The sequence below is a fragment of the Pelophylax lessonae genome (assembly GCF_965119305.1).
Source record: "Pelophylax lessonae genome assembly, chromosome: 4".
Lineage (NCBI taxonomy): Eukaryota > Metazoa > Chordata > Amphibia > Anura > Ranidae > Pelophylax > Pelophylax lessonae.
In genome coordinates, this window is record NC_138771.1 from 134,719,428 (window position 1) to 134,738,532 (window position 19,105).

The 19,105-nt window shown below is 42.4% G+C and overlaps 1 protein-coding gene across 4 annotated transcripts in view; it reads left to right on the forward strand.

Moving 5' to 3' along the window:
- Positions 1 to 19,105, forward strand: part of MYO9A (myosin IXA) — a 225,862-nt gene that overhangs the window by 139,207 nt on the left and 67,550 nt on the right. For 3 of the 4 annotated variants that reach the window (XM_082257060.1, XM_082257061.1, XM_082257063.1), the window contains exons 12-15: positions 6,368 to 6,489; positions 6,615 to 6,756; positions 10,878 to 11,073; positions 11,555 to 11,686. In XM_082257060.1, the coding sequence (XP_082113186.1) occupies positions 6,368 to 6,489; positions 6,615 to 6,756; positions 10,878 to 11,073; positions 11,555 to 11,686 (592 nt within the window). The remainder of the gene's footprint in view (positions 1 to 6,367; positions 6,490 to 6,614; positions 6,757 to 10,877; positions 11,074 to 11,554; positions 11,687 to 19,105) is intronic. The other variant, XM_082257062.1, reaches the window with a different exon arrangement.

The following is a 19,105-nucleotide window of genomic DNA, read 5'->3' on the forward strand; positions in this document are numbered from 1 at the left end:
TAGCTAGTTGGTCAGTTTTTATGCCATATTGCAGTTTGGGTAAGATCTTTGATAAAATGGGTTAAAATAATGGAATCTGTTATTCTAGTGGAATAATATCTTTTATCATGATATTCATCTTGCTTAGGCTGGGTTCACACTAACTGCGGCCACGGCTCACAGCATGGGGTCCGGTGCGTCCCTGTTCTCCGTTTCAGGTATGAATCGGGTCAGAATTTTCAGCTGAATTTGCACTTGAAATGGACCAGAAGACGTACAGATGTGAATCGGCTCCATTGAGAGCTGTGTAAATCGGCTCCATTGAGAGCTGGTCACACTCTCCTGTCATGTGAATTGGATGAGGGGAAACTCCCATCTAATTTGCATCAGTGTGAACCCAGCCTTAAAGATGCATCAAACAAAACTTTTAGATGCATAGAGTTACGATTTTTCTGTTGTCCTGATTTTGCATGTAATCTGACAATCCTTGAACTCATCAACTACTGATGCTACAACACCCTCATCGCTGCCTCTAACAGCCAGAGTTGTATAAAGTACTCGAAACCCATACTTGAGTAAAAGTACAAGTGCTCGATCAAAAAGTGACTTGAGTAGAAGTGGAAGTGCTCGATCTAAAAGTGACTTGAGTAGAAGTACTAAAGTATTCAACATTTTTTGTACTTGAGTATTTCAAGTAGTTTTTTTAAAAATTTTGCTACTCAAGTACTGAAAGTAAAAGTACCAGTAGTTTTAAAAAAAAATTGCTACTCAAGTACTGAAAGTAAAAGTACAAGTACTGTGTTATGTAGTTATTAAAGAAAGAAGTCAAAAGTTTGAACATCATATTGTTTTTTATTATTTCAAATGCAGCTTTTATTTATGCATACAGTAGCATTTATTTTCGTATGCGCTGATAATACACATGTTTTGAGCTTCATGAAACCTGTCATCTACTGTTCTGGCAGTGGTAATTTTTATGATTGTAACAAGTAACTATGCAGCACAAAAAAAAAAATATTGGAGTAGAAGTATTGGAATCATTGAAAAAATGTAGTGAAGTGACCATGACTGTTTGGTTAGTAGTAATACACAGGACTTGCCACTATGGCTAACAGAGGGTGAAATCAGGGAAAGGCTGGATAAACTCAACACAAACAAATCACCAGGCCCGGATGGCGTACATCCGAGAGTACTCAAGGAACTCAGTAAGGTTATATCCAGACCACTGTTCCTGATCTTTGCTGACAGTATTAGGACAGGAGATGTACCAGGGGATTGGAAGAAAGCTAACGTGATTCCGATATTCAAAAAGGGCCAGAGGCATATCCCGGGAAATTATAGGCCTGTCAGTTTGACATCAATAGTATGTAAACTTCTGGAGGGGATGATAAGGGACTATATCGTAGAGTTTGCTAAAGACAACAACATCATCAGCAGTAATCAGCACGGGTTTACAAATGGGCGTTCTTGTCAAACCAATCTATTAACATTTTACGAGGAGGTGAGCTGTGAGCTAGATAGGGGGAGACCAGTGGATGTGGTGTACTTGGATTTCGCTAAGGCGTTTGATACAGTTCCCCACAAGCGCTTAATTTATAAAATAAGATCTGCAAGTATCGACAGCAGGGTTTGCTCTTGGATACGGAATTGGCTTAAAGGGCGTGTCCAAAGAGTGGTAATAAACAGCGCATACTCAGACTGGTCTGAGGTAGTAAGCGGGGTGCCCCAGGGCTCAGTCCTGGGACCAACCTTGTTCAATTTATTCATAAACAACATTGAGGTCGGGATCAGTAGTTCGATATCAGTTTTTGCAGATGACACAAAATTGGCCAGAGCAATAACTGCACAGCATGAAGCAGATATCCTACAGAATGACCTGGACAAAATTACAGAGTGGGCAACGACATGGCAAATGAGGTTTAACGTGGAGAAGTGTAAGGTTTTGCACTTGGGGACTAAAAACATAAAATCACAATACACGTTAGGAGGGGAACCCTTGGGGGAATCAAAAATGGAGAAGGATCTGGGAGTCTTGGTTGATGATAGATTAGGCAACAGCATGCAATGTCAAGCGGCAGCTGCCAAAGCCAGCAGAATATTGGCATGCATAAAGAAAGGGATGTATTCCAGAGATAAGACTATAATCCTTCCACTTTATAAAACTCTGGTCCGACCGCATCTGGAGTATTCTGTCCAGTTCTGGTCGCCAGTCCTCAGGAGGGATGTGTTGGAGCTGGAGAGAGTCCAGAGAAGGGCAACTAAACTAATTAGGGGATTGGAGGACCTTGACTATGAAGAGCGTCTACAATCGCTCGATTTATTTTCCCTGGAGAAGAGACGTCTGAGGGGGGACATGATAGCAATTTATAAATATCTTAATGGGGATCCCAGCTTAGAAAAAAAGCTGTTCATTCGAAGGGATTGCATGAGGACTCGAGGGCATACAATGCGATTAGAGGAGAAGCGTTTTAACCTCAGGCAACGTGGGGGGTTCTTTACTGTTAGGGCTACAAGATTGTGTAATTCTCTACCACAAGAGGTGGTTTCTGCGGGTAGTATGGTGGCTTTCAAAAGACTCTTAGACTTACATCTCAAGGATCAGAACATTCAGGGGTATGTGAGATGATTACAGCCACACACACCTACACAGGTTGAACTGGATGGACTATTGTCTTTATTCAACCTCACCTACTATGTAACTATGTAAGTAAAAGTGGAAGTAGGAGAAAAAAATTCTACTCTAGGAAAGTACAGATACCGCCTTTCAGGACTTAAGTACAGTAGTGAAGTAGTTCTACTTAGTTACTATACATCTCTGCTCACAGCAAATGTCAGTACTAAGATGGTCTTGTGGCCACCAATCACATTAAGCCGCCTTACAAAATTCTGATTAAAGCAGAAAAATGTCAATATGATTGAACATTTCAATATGATTACACAGCACAGGCTTCTATTACAATTTGTTGACCCACTTTGAAGCATTGTGTACTTATTCTGTAGTAACACAGAATTCCGATTAAGGGGAACTTTCCAGTTTTTCATGGTTGGGGTGTTGACTTGTTAGCACTAGTAACTCATTGGGGTTGATTTACTAAACCTGGAGAGTGCAAAATCTAGTGCAGCTCTGCATAAAAACCAACCAGCTTCCGTTTTTTTGTTGTTGTTAAAGCAGGATTGAACAAACTGAAGTTAGAAGCTAATTGGCTACCATGCAGAGCTGCACCATAATTTGCGCACTTCAGTCCTTTAGGCTGCATTCACATGTCAGCTTATAATCGCGGGCAGAACCGCCGCGGTTCCGCCCGCGATTCGGAGATTTATTGCAAATCGCGGGACGCCTAGCGTTGCCCGTTGATTTGCAATATCCCCCCAAACGCCGAGCGATGTTGCCGCGATTTACGCCCGCCAAATCGCGGCAACATTGCGCAAACAAAATCGCGGGACGCAATATGCTCCAAAAAAGTACAAGAGCTTCTTTGGAGCGTATTGCGTCCCGCGATTTTGTTTGTGCGATGTTGGCGCGATTCGGCGGGCGTAAATCGCGGCAACATCGCTCGGCGTTTGGGGGGCTATTGCAAATCAACGGGCAACGCTAGGCATCCTGCGATTTGCAATAAATCTCCGAATCGCGGGCGGAACCGCGGCGGTTCTGCCCACGATTATAAGCTGACATGTGAATGCAGCCTTATTTAACTAATTCTCTGTTTAAAGCTGAACACTGTACATTATCAGAGCTTTAGATGGTCTCAGAGGAATCTCACTGCTCTGATTATCCCGCGCTCTGCACTTCCTCTGCTTTCACATTCTATCATCAGAAAGAACATGTCAGGAAATTTCCTGCTGTCTTTAAAATGGTGATTTCTTGTAATCCTGTTCCCGCACAAGTATAGCGTAGCGGCATTAGAAGTGAATTCTATACAACTGTAAGCTTGCTGTACACTTTATTGAGTCTTCTCAGTGTAGGAAAAAGCAAGGAATTTTCAGACTTTTTTTAATCTACTTTTTTTCTAGCAACTTTATTTCAATAAAATGATTTGCTATAGCCATGTACACACAGGCTTCAATGTGTGTATGTAGAAGCTTTTTTTTTTTTTTTTACTTTTGCAAAGTCTTCAGCATGCCTAAAGAGCACCCTTCCACTTCAGTTTGGGGAAGTTTAATGCAGATCCTAATGGGAGTACTGGCAGTCACTTAATACACTTGCATGCTTCAGCAGGTTCTCAACAAGCTTCAACACTGCTTGGCACATTTTGAAAGCCTGCTGAAGTATTTTATATTTTCTTGTTTAAAGTAGCAACCAAACTCTCAATAAAATATGAATTTAACAAACCCAAACTAGATGTGAACATTTTTTTTTTTTTTTTAAAGAGTTGTAGAAGGCTCCCCAAAGCTTGCTGAAAGAAGCAGAAGCTTGCTCTCACACTGCTGTTATACAAGCTGAAGCCCATTTGTTCAAGGCCTAAAATGAAATCACCACTGTTGACCTTTCATTTTGAAAATGTACATTCCCTTGTTGTCATAATTTTGCAGCTTCAGTACTGTCATGGTTACTTTCACAGCATAAGGCCCCTTTCACACAATCCGGTCCGTCAGGTGGACTCCGTTTATCTCAGCGGGGGGATCCATCCGCCGATCCCCCGCTGAGCAGGCGGATGGCAGCTGTGTCTCCCCGCTGTGTGCGGAGACACAGCTGTCAGATCTGCTGTTCTTTATGGGGGAATCGGATGGGAACGGACCATCGGTCCGTTCTCATCTGACCCCATCTGATCCGATCCGCTGGACGGATTGAAAATAGGGTTTCCATCTGTCCACATTTGACAGATCGGATCTGATCGGATGTCAGCGGACATGTCTTCGCTGACATCCAATGCCCTCTAGAGATGCATGGGGTGTCCGTTCAGATCCGCCAAAAAAACTGACAGGCGGATCTGAACGGTCCGACTCTGTGAAAGGGGCCTAAGTGTGTAGATCCGAAGTTGTAACTTTCCTGAACTACATAATTGTTCTTGATTGGGGAGTTCCAAATCCAAAGACAGACAACTAGCATTCTCATAGGAAGGTCTGCAGGGATGGCCTCCATATTGTGCTCAACACAAGTTTCCGTCAGTTTGGTTCCTTCAAGTGGTTCTAAATACAAAAAGGTTTTTTGTGTTAATGCAGTCTTTGTAAAAAAAAACCTTAACACCTGTCTCCTCCACCCCATCTCAAAACACTTACCTAAGACCTCTTATTATCTAGAACTGTACCCAGCTGCAGCACCGCTCTCCTCTCCTACTGCTGTCAGTCAAATCCGGTGAAGAGGGTTCAGAGGTGTGGCCAAGTCGCACTGTGTGTGTTTATATAAGCACACAGCGCGGCTCAGGACCACACCCATGTGGGTGCCCTCTCAGCACACTGTGCTATGGGTTTGTAAGCTGGCCTTATACATGTTATTGTTTTTTTTTTTTTTTTTTTCTTGCAGCTAGCAAGGTGAGTGGAGTCATTTTCTCCCCTCCGGGGCATTGCATGCTGACACCAGCACTCGCCACTGTCAGAATACACTGATGGAAACCTTTTCAAAGCGTGCCTTTGAAAGAAGTCCATTACACAGTCCACTTTTGCCATGTTTGGGAGCCTGCCCACTAATTAAAATTTAGATTAGTGCATGGCCAGACTGTCTTTGTCTGGTAGACATATAGTGAAAAAAGAGAACCCATACCAGACAAAGCCAGTCTGGACATGCACTAATCTAAATTTTAATTAGTGGGCAGGCTCCCAAACATGGCAAAAGTGGACTGTGTAATGGACTTTTTCAAAGGCACGCATCTAAAATTTAGTGCATGGCCAGACTGGCTTTGTCTGGTAGACATATAGTGAAAAAATAGAATCCATACCAGACACAGCCAGTTTGGTCTTGCACTGATCGAAATTTTATTTAGTGTGCAGGCTCACCAGCATGGCAGAAGTTGACTGCAAATATGGCTGCTTACCTGTGCATTTCCTATTACAAACTATATACAGAATCAAAGTTTTCATTAATACATTTAAAAAACACAGTAAAAAGATTAGTGTTCCCCTTTATAATAGTACAAGGTATATTAAAAATCTGCTCTTAAAACTAATTGCGTCTAAACTTAGCACCTAACATAACCCCAGGGCAAATTTTGTTAAGCAGTAAAAAAAAATTTCGTGAAACAACATGTACCATTCATACAAATACAAAAAAAGACAGAGTTTAGTTTGTGAATTACATAAACAATCCTTATGCAATGCTTTTGTTATACAATAATTGTAACTTGTTACTCTGCTTCAACAACCTGGATCAATATGTATGTTTGGCAGGAGGGAGCAGCATTTTGTTTTCTAGTGACATAATCAAAGTTGTAACTTTTATTTTTTTTTTCTCCAGGAGCAATATCGATCAGAGGGAATAAGCTGGAGCAACATCAATTACTCAGATAATGCAGGCTGCATCAGTCTGATCAGCAAGAGGCCAACAGGACTGCTCCAGCTGCTGGATGAAGAGAGCAAGTAAGATACCCCACTCGTGTCCTCCTGGGACACATTTTCATACGTATTTATCAGTTATCTCTTGTAAAAAAAAAAACATTTTCCTCCAAAGTTGCTTTTTTTTCTATCTTGTTTTTCTTAATTAGCTTTCCGCAAGCTACTCATCAGACTCTGCTTGAAAAATTCAAACGCCATAATGAAGGCAACCAATACATTGAGTTTCCAGCAGTTATGGAGCCAGCTTTCATTATTCATCACTATGCTGGCAAGGTCAAATATGGTGTTAAGGTGAGTGCTGTAAAACGAGTAATATTATTGTATCCCCTCAATGGAGATTACTGATAAACGCTGCAATCTGGTTGCTATGGGCAAAAACTAAGTTGTTCTAGTTATAGTTTTTATTCTGTAATATATTAGCCACTTAAGCCCCGGAAGATTTTACCCCCTTCCTGACCAGGGCCTATTTTGCGATTCGGCACTGCGTGACTTTAACGGACAATTGCGCGGTCGTGCGACGCTGTAACTAAACGAATTTGACGTCCTTTTTTTCCCACAAATACAGCTTTCTTTTGGTGGTATTTGATCACCTGTGCGATTTTTTGATCATGCGCTATAAACAAAAAAAAGCGACAATTTTGCAAAAATAGCAATATTTTTCAATTTTTTTATATGAAATTCCCCCAAAAAAATGTAAAAACCCAAATTTTTTAACATTTTCGGCCAGTTTGTTTTATGCTACATATGTTTGGTAAAAAAAATCGCAAAAAGCGTATTTTGATTGGTTTGCGCAAAAGTTATTGCGTTTACTAACTAAGGGAAAGATTTCTGTCATTTTTGGTGTTTGTTTTTTTTAACACGTAATGGCGGCGATCTGCAATTTTTTTTTTTTGCGGTACTGCGACACTGCGGCGGACAGATCGGACCCTTGACTGACATTTTTGACACTTTTGGGGGTACCAGTGACATTACTACAGTAATCAGTGCTATAAATATGCACTGTTACTGTAAAAATGACACTGGCAGGGAAGGGGTTAATTTTATTGGAGAGGGAGGGGTTAATGTATGCCTGGTGCTTACTAACGTGTGTGGGGGGAGGTGACTGAGTGACTCAAGGACAGATCGCATGTTCAGCTATGCTGAACACTGCAATCTGTCACTCCTTGTCACTTAGGAGATCCGCCTGCTCTGTTTACACAAGCGGGCGGATCTCCAAACTCGATTCCCCGACGATCGGGGAAGAGCAGTGGCGATCCCCGCCGCTCCTCCCCTGGCCAGACTCCCGCTGTGACTGAAAACAGCGGGAGCGCGCCTCGGGCGGCGCACTCGAGCGCCGCCTACAGGGGGAGGAGTACAGCGACGTAGGTCTACGTCGCTGAACGGAATCGTGCCACTTTGCCGCAGTACAGTCCCAGTGACTGGTCGGCAAGTGGTTAAGATCCACTCTTATCTTTTTTCACTGTTGTTATCCTCAATAAACATACTCACATGCCCAATGAGTTCAGCAGTGCTCTGTTGTAACCTGCCACTTTGCTGCCCCATAAAAGGTGCAGCGCTGCTATCTTCCTTCTTTTCATGATCAAGAGCCAGCTGTCTTTTGCTGATTTTTGCAGCTGGTTCTGTGATCTGCTGCGTGGTCCTTCTTTCTCTAGCTGATGAGGAAGCTGTTGCCTCCTGGGATAAGTAATGTAGACATCCCAGGAGGCTTTAGGAGCAGAAGATGGGTATGGGGTGGAATTGCACCCCTTTTATTAAATAAAAGCAGAATCTGCTCCATTTTCTCAGCTTAGAAGGATGGTGCAGGGATAAAACTTGCTCCTTTTTTGGTAATTCCCCTATGGGGGAGCACTCTAGCACATTGTAATCAACACCTTACATGGTGGTTACATTGGATTGCATAGTCTGTTATATTGAGGTAACTGGGATTTTTGCTTGGCTTTGCTGGCTATCTTGGCTTTTGCTGGCCTTTTGATCCAACTCTTCTCTGCCTCTCCATACAGCAACAGTTTAATGCAATATAAGTGTAGTTTGTTGATAACCCCAAGCTGTAGGAAACGATTAAAAGTGATCTCTTGTCAATGAGTTGAATAGAAAAGCAGAATCAGATTGTCGCCTCTCCAAACTGATCAAGGCTACCCTTCAGAAAAAGAGTGTGAAAATAAAAGACGCACTTCCTCCCATCTAATCTCCAATCCCGAGGAGCACATTGCATGCCGCCAAGTACTTGCAGAAGCCTGCGTGCTGTCACAGACGTTTTGCAGTTGTAATTCTGTGAAAACCTGTGTAGCAGCCATCTCCACTTCTTCAGCATGTCATATTAGTCCGTGATGGAAAAAGAATACATGTGCATTCTCCTAATAATCTTCAAACTAAATTGCATAATAGAAGCTACCCCTGCTAAAGAAAGAAAATGGAAAGTTTGTTAGAGTTCTGAACAGCTGGTATTAGAAACCGCATGAAATGTTTTGTTTAGATTATTTTTTTTAATGAAAAATAAGTAATTAGCTAACCATAGATGCTACAATGCGATTTATCAACTGTATAGTTTGTGTGGGAGGGGGATTCTACCTGTTTGGATATAAATTGAATTTACTGATCTTGCACTGCAAACTTTTATTGGTCATTTTAAAGAGATTTGTTCACAGATTGTACAACAACTTTGTAACCTGTGTGGTTAGTTTGAGTGGTGTCATTTGTTTTCATTATCTATAGTAGTTATATATGCAAAGCAGTCATCATAAATCCTCAGAAAGTAGACAAGCATAGCTATGTGCTGCCCCCTAGTGGTGACAGACAAACTGGAATCTAAAGCAGTAATGATTTAGATCTGAAATTTAGTATTTTTTTTTTTTTCTTGAATTGGCACCAGGGACAGAATTTACATTAGTGAAGAGTGCCTCATGTGCTGGTGGCTACAATTAAAAGCGCTCTATTAATGGAGGAGGCAAACCTTTTATTCACCCACCTGTTTGCCATTCATACAGTTGTAGAGCGCTTTTCATTGTGGGAACCAATAGTATAACTTCTATGAATGAACAAGGGGGGCAAAAAGGGTGGGCATAGTCTAATCTTTTTATGAGTGCCTGTGATGGGTGAAGCTGCTTATATTTACCCACATATCACCAGAAAACCACAGGGGTGTCAAACTCAAATTTCATCGTGTGCCACATCAGCATTATGGTTGCCCTCAAAGGGCCGGTTATATCTGTAAGATTAGATTTCCAGAGCAGCTCACGCTTCCTTACATGAGAGATGTCAAAAGTCACCATCCCTTTCCTACATCACAATGCATCCCCCTTACCTTGTGCTGCTGCCATGAAGATAAGGTGGATCGGGGAAGAAGTACTGGGTCTGGAGGAGAACCAAAGGAGGGTTGGAGTCAGCTTCCAGAGTCTGCTGAATGCGGATACCAGGGGAGGCAAAGGCAAGGTAATGTTGCGGCTGCACAGAGAGGTGCAGGATCTGTAGGAGGAGTTCTGCTCTCCTCTCTGCTGCGGACTGCTGAGAAGGGGGAGGGCCAAGATGAGCCTTTCTGCAGCTGCACAGAGGAGTGCAGGATCTGGAAAAGGAGTACTGTCCTCTCTGCTGCCCACTACAGAGACAAGGTGGGAGCAGAGACAGTGGGGGTGCCGCAGCTGCAGGAGAGGTGCGAGGGCTACATGAAATGGCCTGGGGGGCCGCATTCGGCCCGCGGGCCTTGTGTTTGACACCTGTGGGGTAGAGGATGAAAGATTTTGAGGAACATTGCAGTAACCAGTGCACAAGACACTCTTCAGTTATATAAGTTTTATCACTTGTACTGATTTAAAGTGGATGTAAACCCTTACATATACCTAGTGAAGTGACTAGCCTCAGGTGATACAGAGTTGTACCTGTTTTATCTGCAGTCTTCCCTTCTCTACATCTGTTCAAAGTGTAAAATGTATACAGCTTGTTTGAGCTGAAAACAGGGGGTAGGAAGCTAAAGTTACACTCTCCAGAGCTTAGTGAGGAGAGAGCTGACTGGAGGGAAAGAACATACCCCTCCTTCACATGGCTGAGGCTGTCAATCACGGGGCTGAGGCTGTCAATCACATGCTGTGGGCTGGAGATCCCTCCCCTGTCACCTTTTTTCTATTGGTGTCAGGGAAACCTGCCAGAAGTGACTCATGCTGATAACAGAGGAATGAGGCAGCAGAGAGAATTGACACTTAGTGCCCTGGTTTGAGACAAGTACACACTATAGAGGGATATGCTTTTTTCATATTTCATGTTTGAGGTTTACAACCACTTTAATAAATTGCTAAACTTCAGCTTTAGGAATAATGCTGAGCAGGGCTGATGCTCAAATAAAAATACTATGTTTTTGATTATGTATGCCTTCTTAGGACTTTTAAGTGTACTTTCATTTACAAAATGATAATTTCTTGCAGGATTTTCGGGAAAAAAACACAGATCACATGCGTCCAGACATTGTGGCCTTATTGCGTAGCAGCCGTAATGCCTTCATTCGGGGAATGATTGCAATCAGTCCAGTAGCAGCTTTTCGATGGGCCTTGCTAAGAGCATTTTTCAGAGCACTGTGGGCATTCAGGGAAAGTGGTAGAAACAACGTGGGCAAGAAGACCGGTAAGTTACTGATATATATTGGGATGCTCTAGGAGGGAACTGGTGAGTGATCACTACAGTAAGGTGAACAGAGCAAGTGAATGACTGCTTTGTGATTGGTTGTTGCAGGAATGGAACAATATGGGTGTTTATTAGTCTGGAAGGCTCCATTTGATTGTTTTATCGGGATGACATTGAGGAGTTGAAGTATTTCAATAACTGTTCAGTGAAAATATATTTTGAAACCAATTGTATAAAGAACAGTTGTGGACAGATCATGGACATCTTCTGTTTAGATCTGCCCTATGTCATAGCACATCCAAGTTTTTTTGGGAAAAATAGAAATCTGGCTGTGCACAGTCACACTTGCCTGTCTCTTGTCTCTAGGTTCAGTAGTTGCAGCTTTGGGTATTCTGCCTCTGTCTTTGCTGGGAGTTTGTTACTCTGCCTTCTCTCTGGTTAATCTGTCTCTGTCTTCTCTTCCTGTGTGTTTGCTCTCAAGGCTCGGGCCCCCCCTGTACATCGGGGCCTCCTGGCTCATCTCACAAAGGCCTTTCTAGCTTTAGCTTTCTGCAGCACCCCGTCCACCAAAGGAGCTTACAGATCCTGCAGAGGTGTCAGAACGACCAATACAGTAAGGCTCCCATCCCAGAATCCTCTGCAATTTCATGAACACAAAGCTCCGTTTGTAGCATTTAGGGCACTAAACATGCATATATACACAGAAATGCTATCCTACAGACTCATATTTGATTGTCTTTCATATCCTATGCTCTGACAGGCTTCCATAACAAATTGTGTCCTTTCCTTGCACGTAAATGTACATTTACTCATTTACTCATGTGCCTGAATGCTTTCTGTGTATGTGTAATATGGCGTTTTATTTATGAAAGTATCTTTTCACAAGTTGTGCAATATAAGAGTTTATTTTACATTAACGTGCTTGTTAGAATAATCTAATAACATCCTACATGTTTATATAATACTTGCATTAAAGTACATGAACACCCTAACAATGGACTTTTCTTAATTTCTCCCTTTTGGCGTGTAAAATAAACCATTCTGTTATATAATTGCAAACATATCCTTGTTAAACTTGTCAGAAACTCAGATCTGGCCAGTGTCTTCATCCCACTTCCTGCGTTATTTCAAAAAGCCCTCCTAGTTCTTTTCCTGGACTACATAATTATTAGCCTTGTAGAGATATGAGATCAGGAGTGCTTAAAGCGGAACTGCACCCACTCTTTCTTCTCCTACCCCACTGCTCTATCTCATTTGGCACTTTATTTTTATTTTTTTTGGGTGGAGCGGGTACCAGGTTTTGACAGATACCCGCTCCCACTTCCGGTTGGATTACCACAGTGATCCAAGCGGAAGTTCACGCCCCCCTTCCGCCACAGCCTTCTGGGACACGTCACAGGTACCAGAAAGCTGCGGGACCATTGAGAGCAGCCAGTTGTAAAGCCGCAGGTGAGTGGCCATTTCGTAAAAGTAAGCAGCTACAGTTTTTGTAGCTGCTGCCTTAATTTTTTTTACAGGTGACTGAAGATCCTCTTTAAGTAGTTTAGCAAAAGACATTGGCCAGAACTGACACCCCCCATTTTACAACAATGCTGTGTGTCAGCCCACAACAGGCTTTAAGAGCAGATTGCATGCCTGGGAGATGGAACTGGTATTTTTCTGTACTTGCTGGGTCTTTAAAAAGGTACAACATGGTGATATGTGCATGTATTGTATTACAGCGATTTCATTTTCTTTCCCCTCGTGTGGACATACACTTTTAAGTGAAGGTTATATTTTAGGATCTTCTTCCAGCGTCTTGATTTTTTGTAATTAATTATTGAAGTTGAAGTTTGTTGGGTTTTTTTTTTACAGGTTTTAAAAACCTTTAACCAATTATTGTGATTCGGTTTATTAACTTTCCCTACTTAGTAGGTCCCTAGCAAAAATAAATACATTTTTGCTATACAGTATTTAGATAGCACACACAATTTGTGTAGATAAAGATAAATAATCTAATTACAATACAATTTAATTCAAGAGGGCCCTGCTTTTGAGAGCTTACGAAGGGAATGTAAGGGAAAGCATCTAAAGGGAATAGCAAGTAATACAAAATGCCTTAACTGTAAAGGGTCGATGGAGGAAGTAAAAGTTTAGTATTTAGGTGAAGATGGGATAGGCTTCCCTGAAGAGTTTATGTTTTCAGGGATCACCCAAAGAAAGACCGAGTAGGAGATAGCCAGGGAGTTCCATAGAATGAGAGAGGCTCTGGAGAAGTCCAGAGGGGAGCACAGGAGCATATGATAAGGAGGCTAGAGAGTAAAGCACCGTATACACGGGCCGAATGCAAGCCAACATCGGCCAGTTAAAAGCAAAAGTCTGACATTCGGCCCGTGTGTATGTCACCCTGTCTGCCCTTTGCCCGGCTTCTTCGAACGAGCATGCTGGAAAACCAGCATCCAACCGGCTCCTAATCGGCGCTCCCAGCCAATGGCAGAGATCGCTGATTGGAGTGTACTGGCGGGGGGTCGCCCCCCTGTCAGAACACAACAGCTCAGAGGGGGAGATCACTGTACTTCAATTGTATGTTGTATCGTTAGTACAGCGGCTCTAATCGGAACGGACATTTTTGTTTCATTCAGCCTGCTGGGTTGAACAGAAAAAGACTAATAATGTGTACCAAGCTTAAGTCGTTAGTGAATTTTAGGGGGGCAGGTTCTGTGAAGTGTTACAGGTGAAAGGCAGGTATTAAGGGGTTGAAAAGGTTGTTAATGGGGAGGTGATGGCTCAGATAGTTCTAGACAAGGTGTTTTAGGAGTTTGGAAGTAAACAGGAGCAAAGAGATGGGACTTCAGTTATTTAAACTGAGAGGGTGACTGGAGGTAGTTTTGAGGGAATGTGGTCCAGAGAAGAGGAGGTAGTTAGGTAGACACCATACAATCATATAGCGACCTCCTCTGTTGTTGGAGAGTCAAAAGAGGAAAGTAATTAATGTAATGGTAGATGTGGTATGTCAGATTGCATCAATCTCTTGTTTTTGAAATGATTGTCAATTTTTTGTGCAATGAATAAGCCAGTGGGTGGAGGCAGTGGGGAACAAAATGGAGAGTTAATGCAGACCTTTTCACTACAAATCACATCAGCATGCAGCGGTGCATGCTGATGTGAAAAAAATTTTCATTCATTAAACAAACACTTTTTGCTTTTACTTTTACAATACTGTTTTTCCACTTCCTGACTAAGTGAGACACTGGTGATGTAACCAGGGCCTTACAGATGCATCCTAGAAAAGCTACATCACCAATGCCTTCCACCTCAGATGATGTGCACAGTCACGTGTTCCAGGAGGCAAACCCAGCTGGATGGCAGGGGCAGATGATTAGGGGAAATTTCCCCAGAAGCTAGGATAAGCAGGATGGTGAGGAAGGTAGGATGGCAGTGAAATTTAGTCCTCATTCACATGGGCATATTACAATATATGCCTGTTCTTCCCTGTGTAAGCAGTCTCATTCATGTCAGTTGGGGTGCAGGGACTGCACAGCCATAGCCACTGCTTCTAATTTGAAATCCATTTTAGTGGATGGTCCCCAACACAAACTGTGCATTCAGGGCTGTGCACTTGCAAGGATGTCAAATTGGGAGCAGCACCTCTGACCGTGCAGCTGCTGCATTCCAATTGACATGAATGGAACTGCCTGCATGGGGATGCACAGAACACCTGTGCATCCCCATGCGGGTAAATATGGTCCTTGCACGAGTGTACGCTGTAGTATTCCCGTGTGAGTGAGGATTTACATGAGGACACATGCACCAGTTTCTTGATGGTTGTGACCGCGTGTTTAGAATGAGCAGGAGGTGATGAGTGCACGTATAGGGAGAAGAAAGTAAGGGTGATATGTATAGTCTGTGGGGTGGAGAAGAGGGCTGAACGAAAGAGCTTGAGACTATTGTAGTTCCTTATACCTTGCAAGTCGTTGTATAATTTGGCTTCTCTGGCTGCCGCTCCAGTCCATTCAGAGTGCGCGCCTGCACAGTGCACCCTCTCCTCTAGCTGAGCTTTGTGGAGAAGCCCCCCAACAGCTGCATGTGTAATGGGAAGACGTGCACCATTTAAATCAGCAGAGGACCATTGGTATGCACAATTCACAACAACATTTGGAATTGCATAGGGCAATTTTGGGAATATCATAATGTAGGTGAACTTACCCTTTAAATTGTTTTTAATATTCTGATGTTATTGTAGGATCAGGAAAATCTGTAAACTGTCCAAAGACTTGCTGGTAGGTTAATTGGATCCTGTATAAAAAAAAAAAATTGTCCCTACTGTGTATGTATGTGCGTTAGGGACCTTAGATTGTAAGCTCCCTGAGGGCACTGATGTGAATGTGCAATGTATATGTAAAGCGCTGCGTAAATTGACAGCGCTATATAAGTACCTGAAATAAATAAATAAATAAACTGCAAATTTTTGGTTTACCTAATACATTTCAATGCACATATTCTAATGCACTGCAAATTGCTCAATTCAGCATTCACACATTTGTGACTAACAAACTGGTAATGTGTTCAGCAGATTAAACAAATCTGTATGAATGTACTTAGGCCAAAATTAATTTGATTTGCTTATTTACCTTGCATGTAAATTAGTGTTCTTATTGGTAATAGTAAATATGCTCAGACACATTAAACATGTATGCATTAACGTGCACAAAATGCAGGCGTTGTGGTGTAAATGGGCACTAAACCGTAAACCTGATAGGCAATGTAGCAAAAAAGTAGATTTTTTTTTTTTTTTTGAGAATATCCATGTCTATTCCCAAAAAGAAGGGGAGGGCAGGGGGGCGGCCCGTAAGGTAACCTGGCAGCAAACTGGGGGGCCTGGGTAAGAGGAGGGGGAACTCGCAGGTCTGACCAACCCAGGGAGTACCCACATCCGCCCCGCACCATGCCTGGAGGAAGGGGGGGTGACTGTTCCTATAGGCATTGCCAAGTTTATTTTTCTGCCTAGTGTCCTACTCCTGTAGGGGCAATATAACCCTATGGTGGAAAATATGAAGAGCTGTGTCCGTCAATGAATTCAGAGAAACAGATTTTACGGTGAATAACAAAAAAATCCTGCTCGTTTTTTTTTTTTTTTTGAGAATATCCATGTCTATGTCCATAATTTTGGAGCCAGTAAGATTTTGTTCTGTAGAACAAAAGTGTAGCCAGGGGCTCCATATACTATAAAATGCAAGTGTAAAAATGATGCAGGGTCATCGATGCTTCAAATATTGCATCTCATCCACCTGTTCCCTCAGGGATTGAGGGGCGGTAGATTTCAAGTGCCCTGGATATGAACCCCCCCCCCCCCCCAGCTGCTATTAGATCCTGTGAAAGTTATTATTTACAGTAGCTATAGATCCCAGGAAGGATTGAAAGAAGGGGGTGTTGGGGGGGGAGATTATGGTGTAGGTGGTGTGAAGTGATTATATGTATCAAAAATGGAGGACAAGCAATAAAAAAGATTAAAACAAAGAAAGATGGAGGACCAGAACATGGTGAGCCAAGGGCATGTCCACCAGATGTGTAGCATTATTCCTAAATGGGTAAAACATCTCCAAAATTTATTAGGGACTTAGGGGAGGATATTGGACAATAAAAATAAAATAGCCTTATTTAGCGAGGAACATACATTCCACATTAATAATTATGCTACCAAAATTAGTTTGTGCTGTAAATTGCCTCCAGCATTGCTCCTGTTTCTTCACGCTTGAGGCTGTCATATTGCTGAATCCCAGAGCCCCTGAACAGCAGTAAATCATAAATCGGAATAAAACCCATCAATTTAACATGTCACAAAACCATTACATTTCTGGAATTCTGGGATTGCTAACTGTCACATTTTTGATTGTGTCCTCAACCAAACTGTCAAACAATCAAATGGCTTCTGTCATAACTAATCACATGTGCAGCACCATGGCAGTTACAGATCAAACAGAAGCAGCTTCCTTGGCTGTAAAAGATAGGAGGGTTTTATTCCGTTTTAGGGCTGAGACAGTGTATTACTGGATTTTACACAGTATTGACACTTATTTTTAATGTTTTACATAGCTATACCTGCAAAAGGGGCCAGCCTAAAGGGATCGAGCTGGACTTAATTTTCTGATTAAAGTTCCAATTTAAAGTGGAAGTAAACCAACTAATTTAACTGTTTCACAAAACAGTTACAGTATCTTATAAAAGTGAGTACACCCCTCACAGTTTTGTAAATATTTTTATATCTTTTCATGTGACAGCACTGAAGAAATGACAATTTGCTACAATGTCTAAACCGATGGAAACAAAAGTGAGTACACCTCCAAGTGGAAATGTCCAAATTTGGCAAAAAGTGTCAATATTTTGTGTGGCCACCATTATTTTCCAGCGCTGCCTTAACCCTCTTGGGCATGGAGTTTACCAGAGCTTCACAGGTTGCCACTGGAGTCCTCTTCACATCACGGAGCTGGTGGATGTTAGAGACCTTGCACTCCTCCACCTTCCATTTGAGGATGCCCCACAGATGCTCAATTGGGTTTAGGTCTGGAGACATGCTTGGCCAGTCCATCACCTTTACCCTCAGCTTCTTTAGCAAGGCAGTGGTCCTCTTGGAGGTGTCTTTGGGGTCGTTATCATGTTAGAATACTACCCTGCAGTCCAGTCTCCGAAGGGAGGGGATCATGCTCTGCTTCAGTATGTCACAGTACATGTTGGCATTCATGGTTCCCTCAATGAACTGTAACTCCCCAGTGCCGGCAGCACTCATGCAACCCCCAGACCATGACACTCCCACCACCATGCTTAACTGCAGGCAAGACACACTTGTCTTTGTACTCCTCACCTAGTTGCCGCCACACGCTTGACACCCTCTGAACCAAATAAGTTTATCTTGGTCTCATCAGACCACAGGACATGGTTCCAGTAATCCATGTCCTTAGTCTGCTTGTCTTTAGCAAACTGTTTGCGGGCTTTCTTGTGCATCATCTTTAGAAGAGGATTCCTTCTGGGGCGACAGCCATGCAGACCAATTTGATGCAGTGTGCGGGGTATGGTCTGATCACTGACAGGCTGACCCCCCACCCCTTCAACCTCTGCAGCAATTCTGGCAGCACTCGTACGTCTATTTCCCAAAGACCACCTCTGGATGTGACGCTGAGTACGTGCACTCAACTTCTTTGGTCGATCATGGTGAAGCCTGTTCTGAGTTTAACCTGTCCTGTTAAACTGCTGTATGGTCTTGGCCACCAAGCTCAGCTCAGTTTCAGGGTCTTGGCAATCTTATTTTAACCTAGGTCATCGTCATTGTAGAGCAACAATTCTTTTTTTCAGATCCTCAGAGATTTCTTTGCCATGAGGTGCCATGTTGAACTTCCGGTGACCAGTATGAGAGGGTGAGAGCGATAACACCAAATTTAACACACCTGCTCCCCATTCACACCTGAGACCTTGTAACACTAACGAGTCACATGAGGGGAGGGAAAATGGATAATTGGGCTCAATTTGGACATTTTCACTTAGGGTGTACTCACTTTTGTTTTCAGTGGTTTAAACATAAATGGCTGAATGTTGAGTATTTTGAGGAGACAGCAAATTTACACTGTTATACAAGCTGTACACTCACTGCTTTACATTGTTGAAAAGTGTCATTTCTTCAGTGTTGTCACATGAAAAGATATAATAAAATATTTACAAAAATGTGAGGGATGTACTTTGTTTTGTGAGATACTGTACATTCAAGACATTTATTGAATGATTACTGACACAAGTATTAGTGTGCTTATGTCAGCTTTTAAATGAACTGTAAACCATCAAATGGCTGGTGTCATAACTGATCACATGTGCAGCACCATGGCAATTGCAGATCAAATCGAGGTAGCAAAATCACTGGTCAGTGAGGGCTTGTTTCAAACCTCTCTTGTTGCTTTCAAAGAGTATGTGTGTGTTTGTGTGTGTATGTATGTATGTATGTATGTGTGTGTGTATATATATATATATATATATATATATATATAATATACACTCTGTAATGGATGCC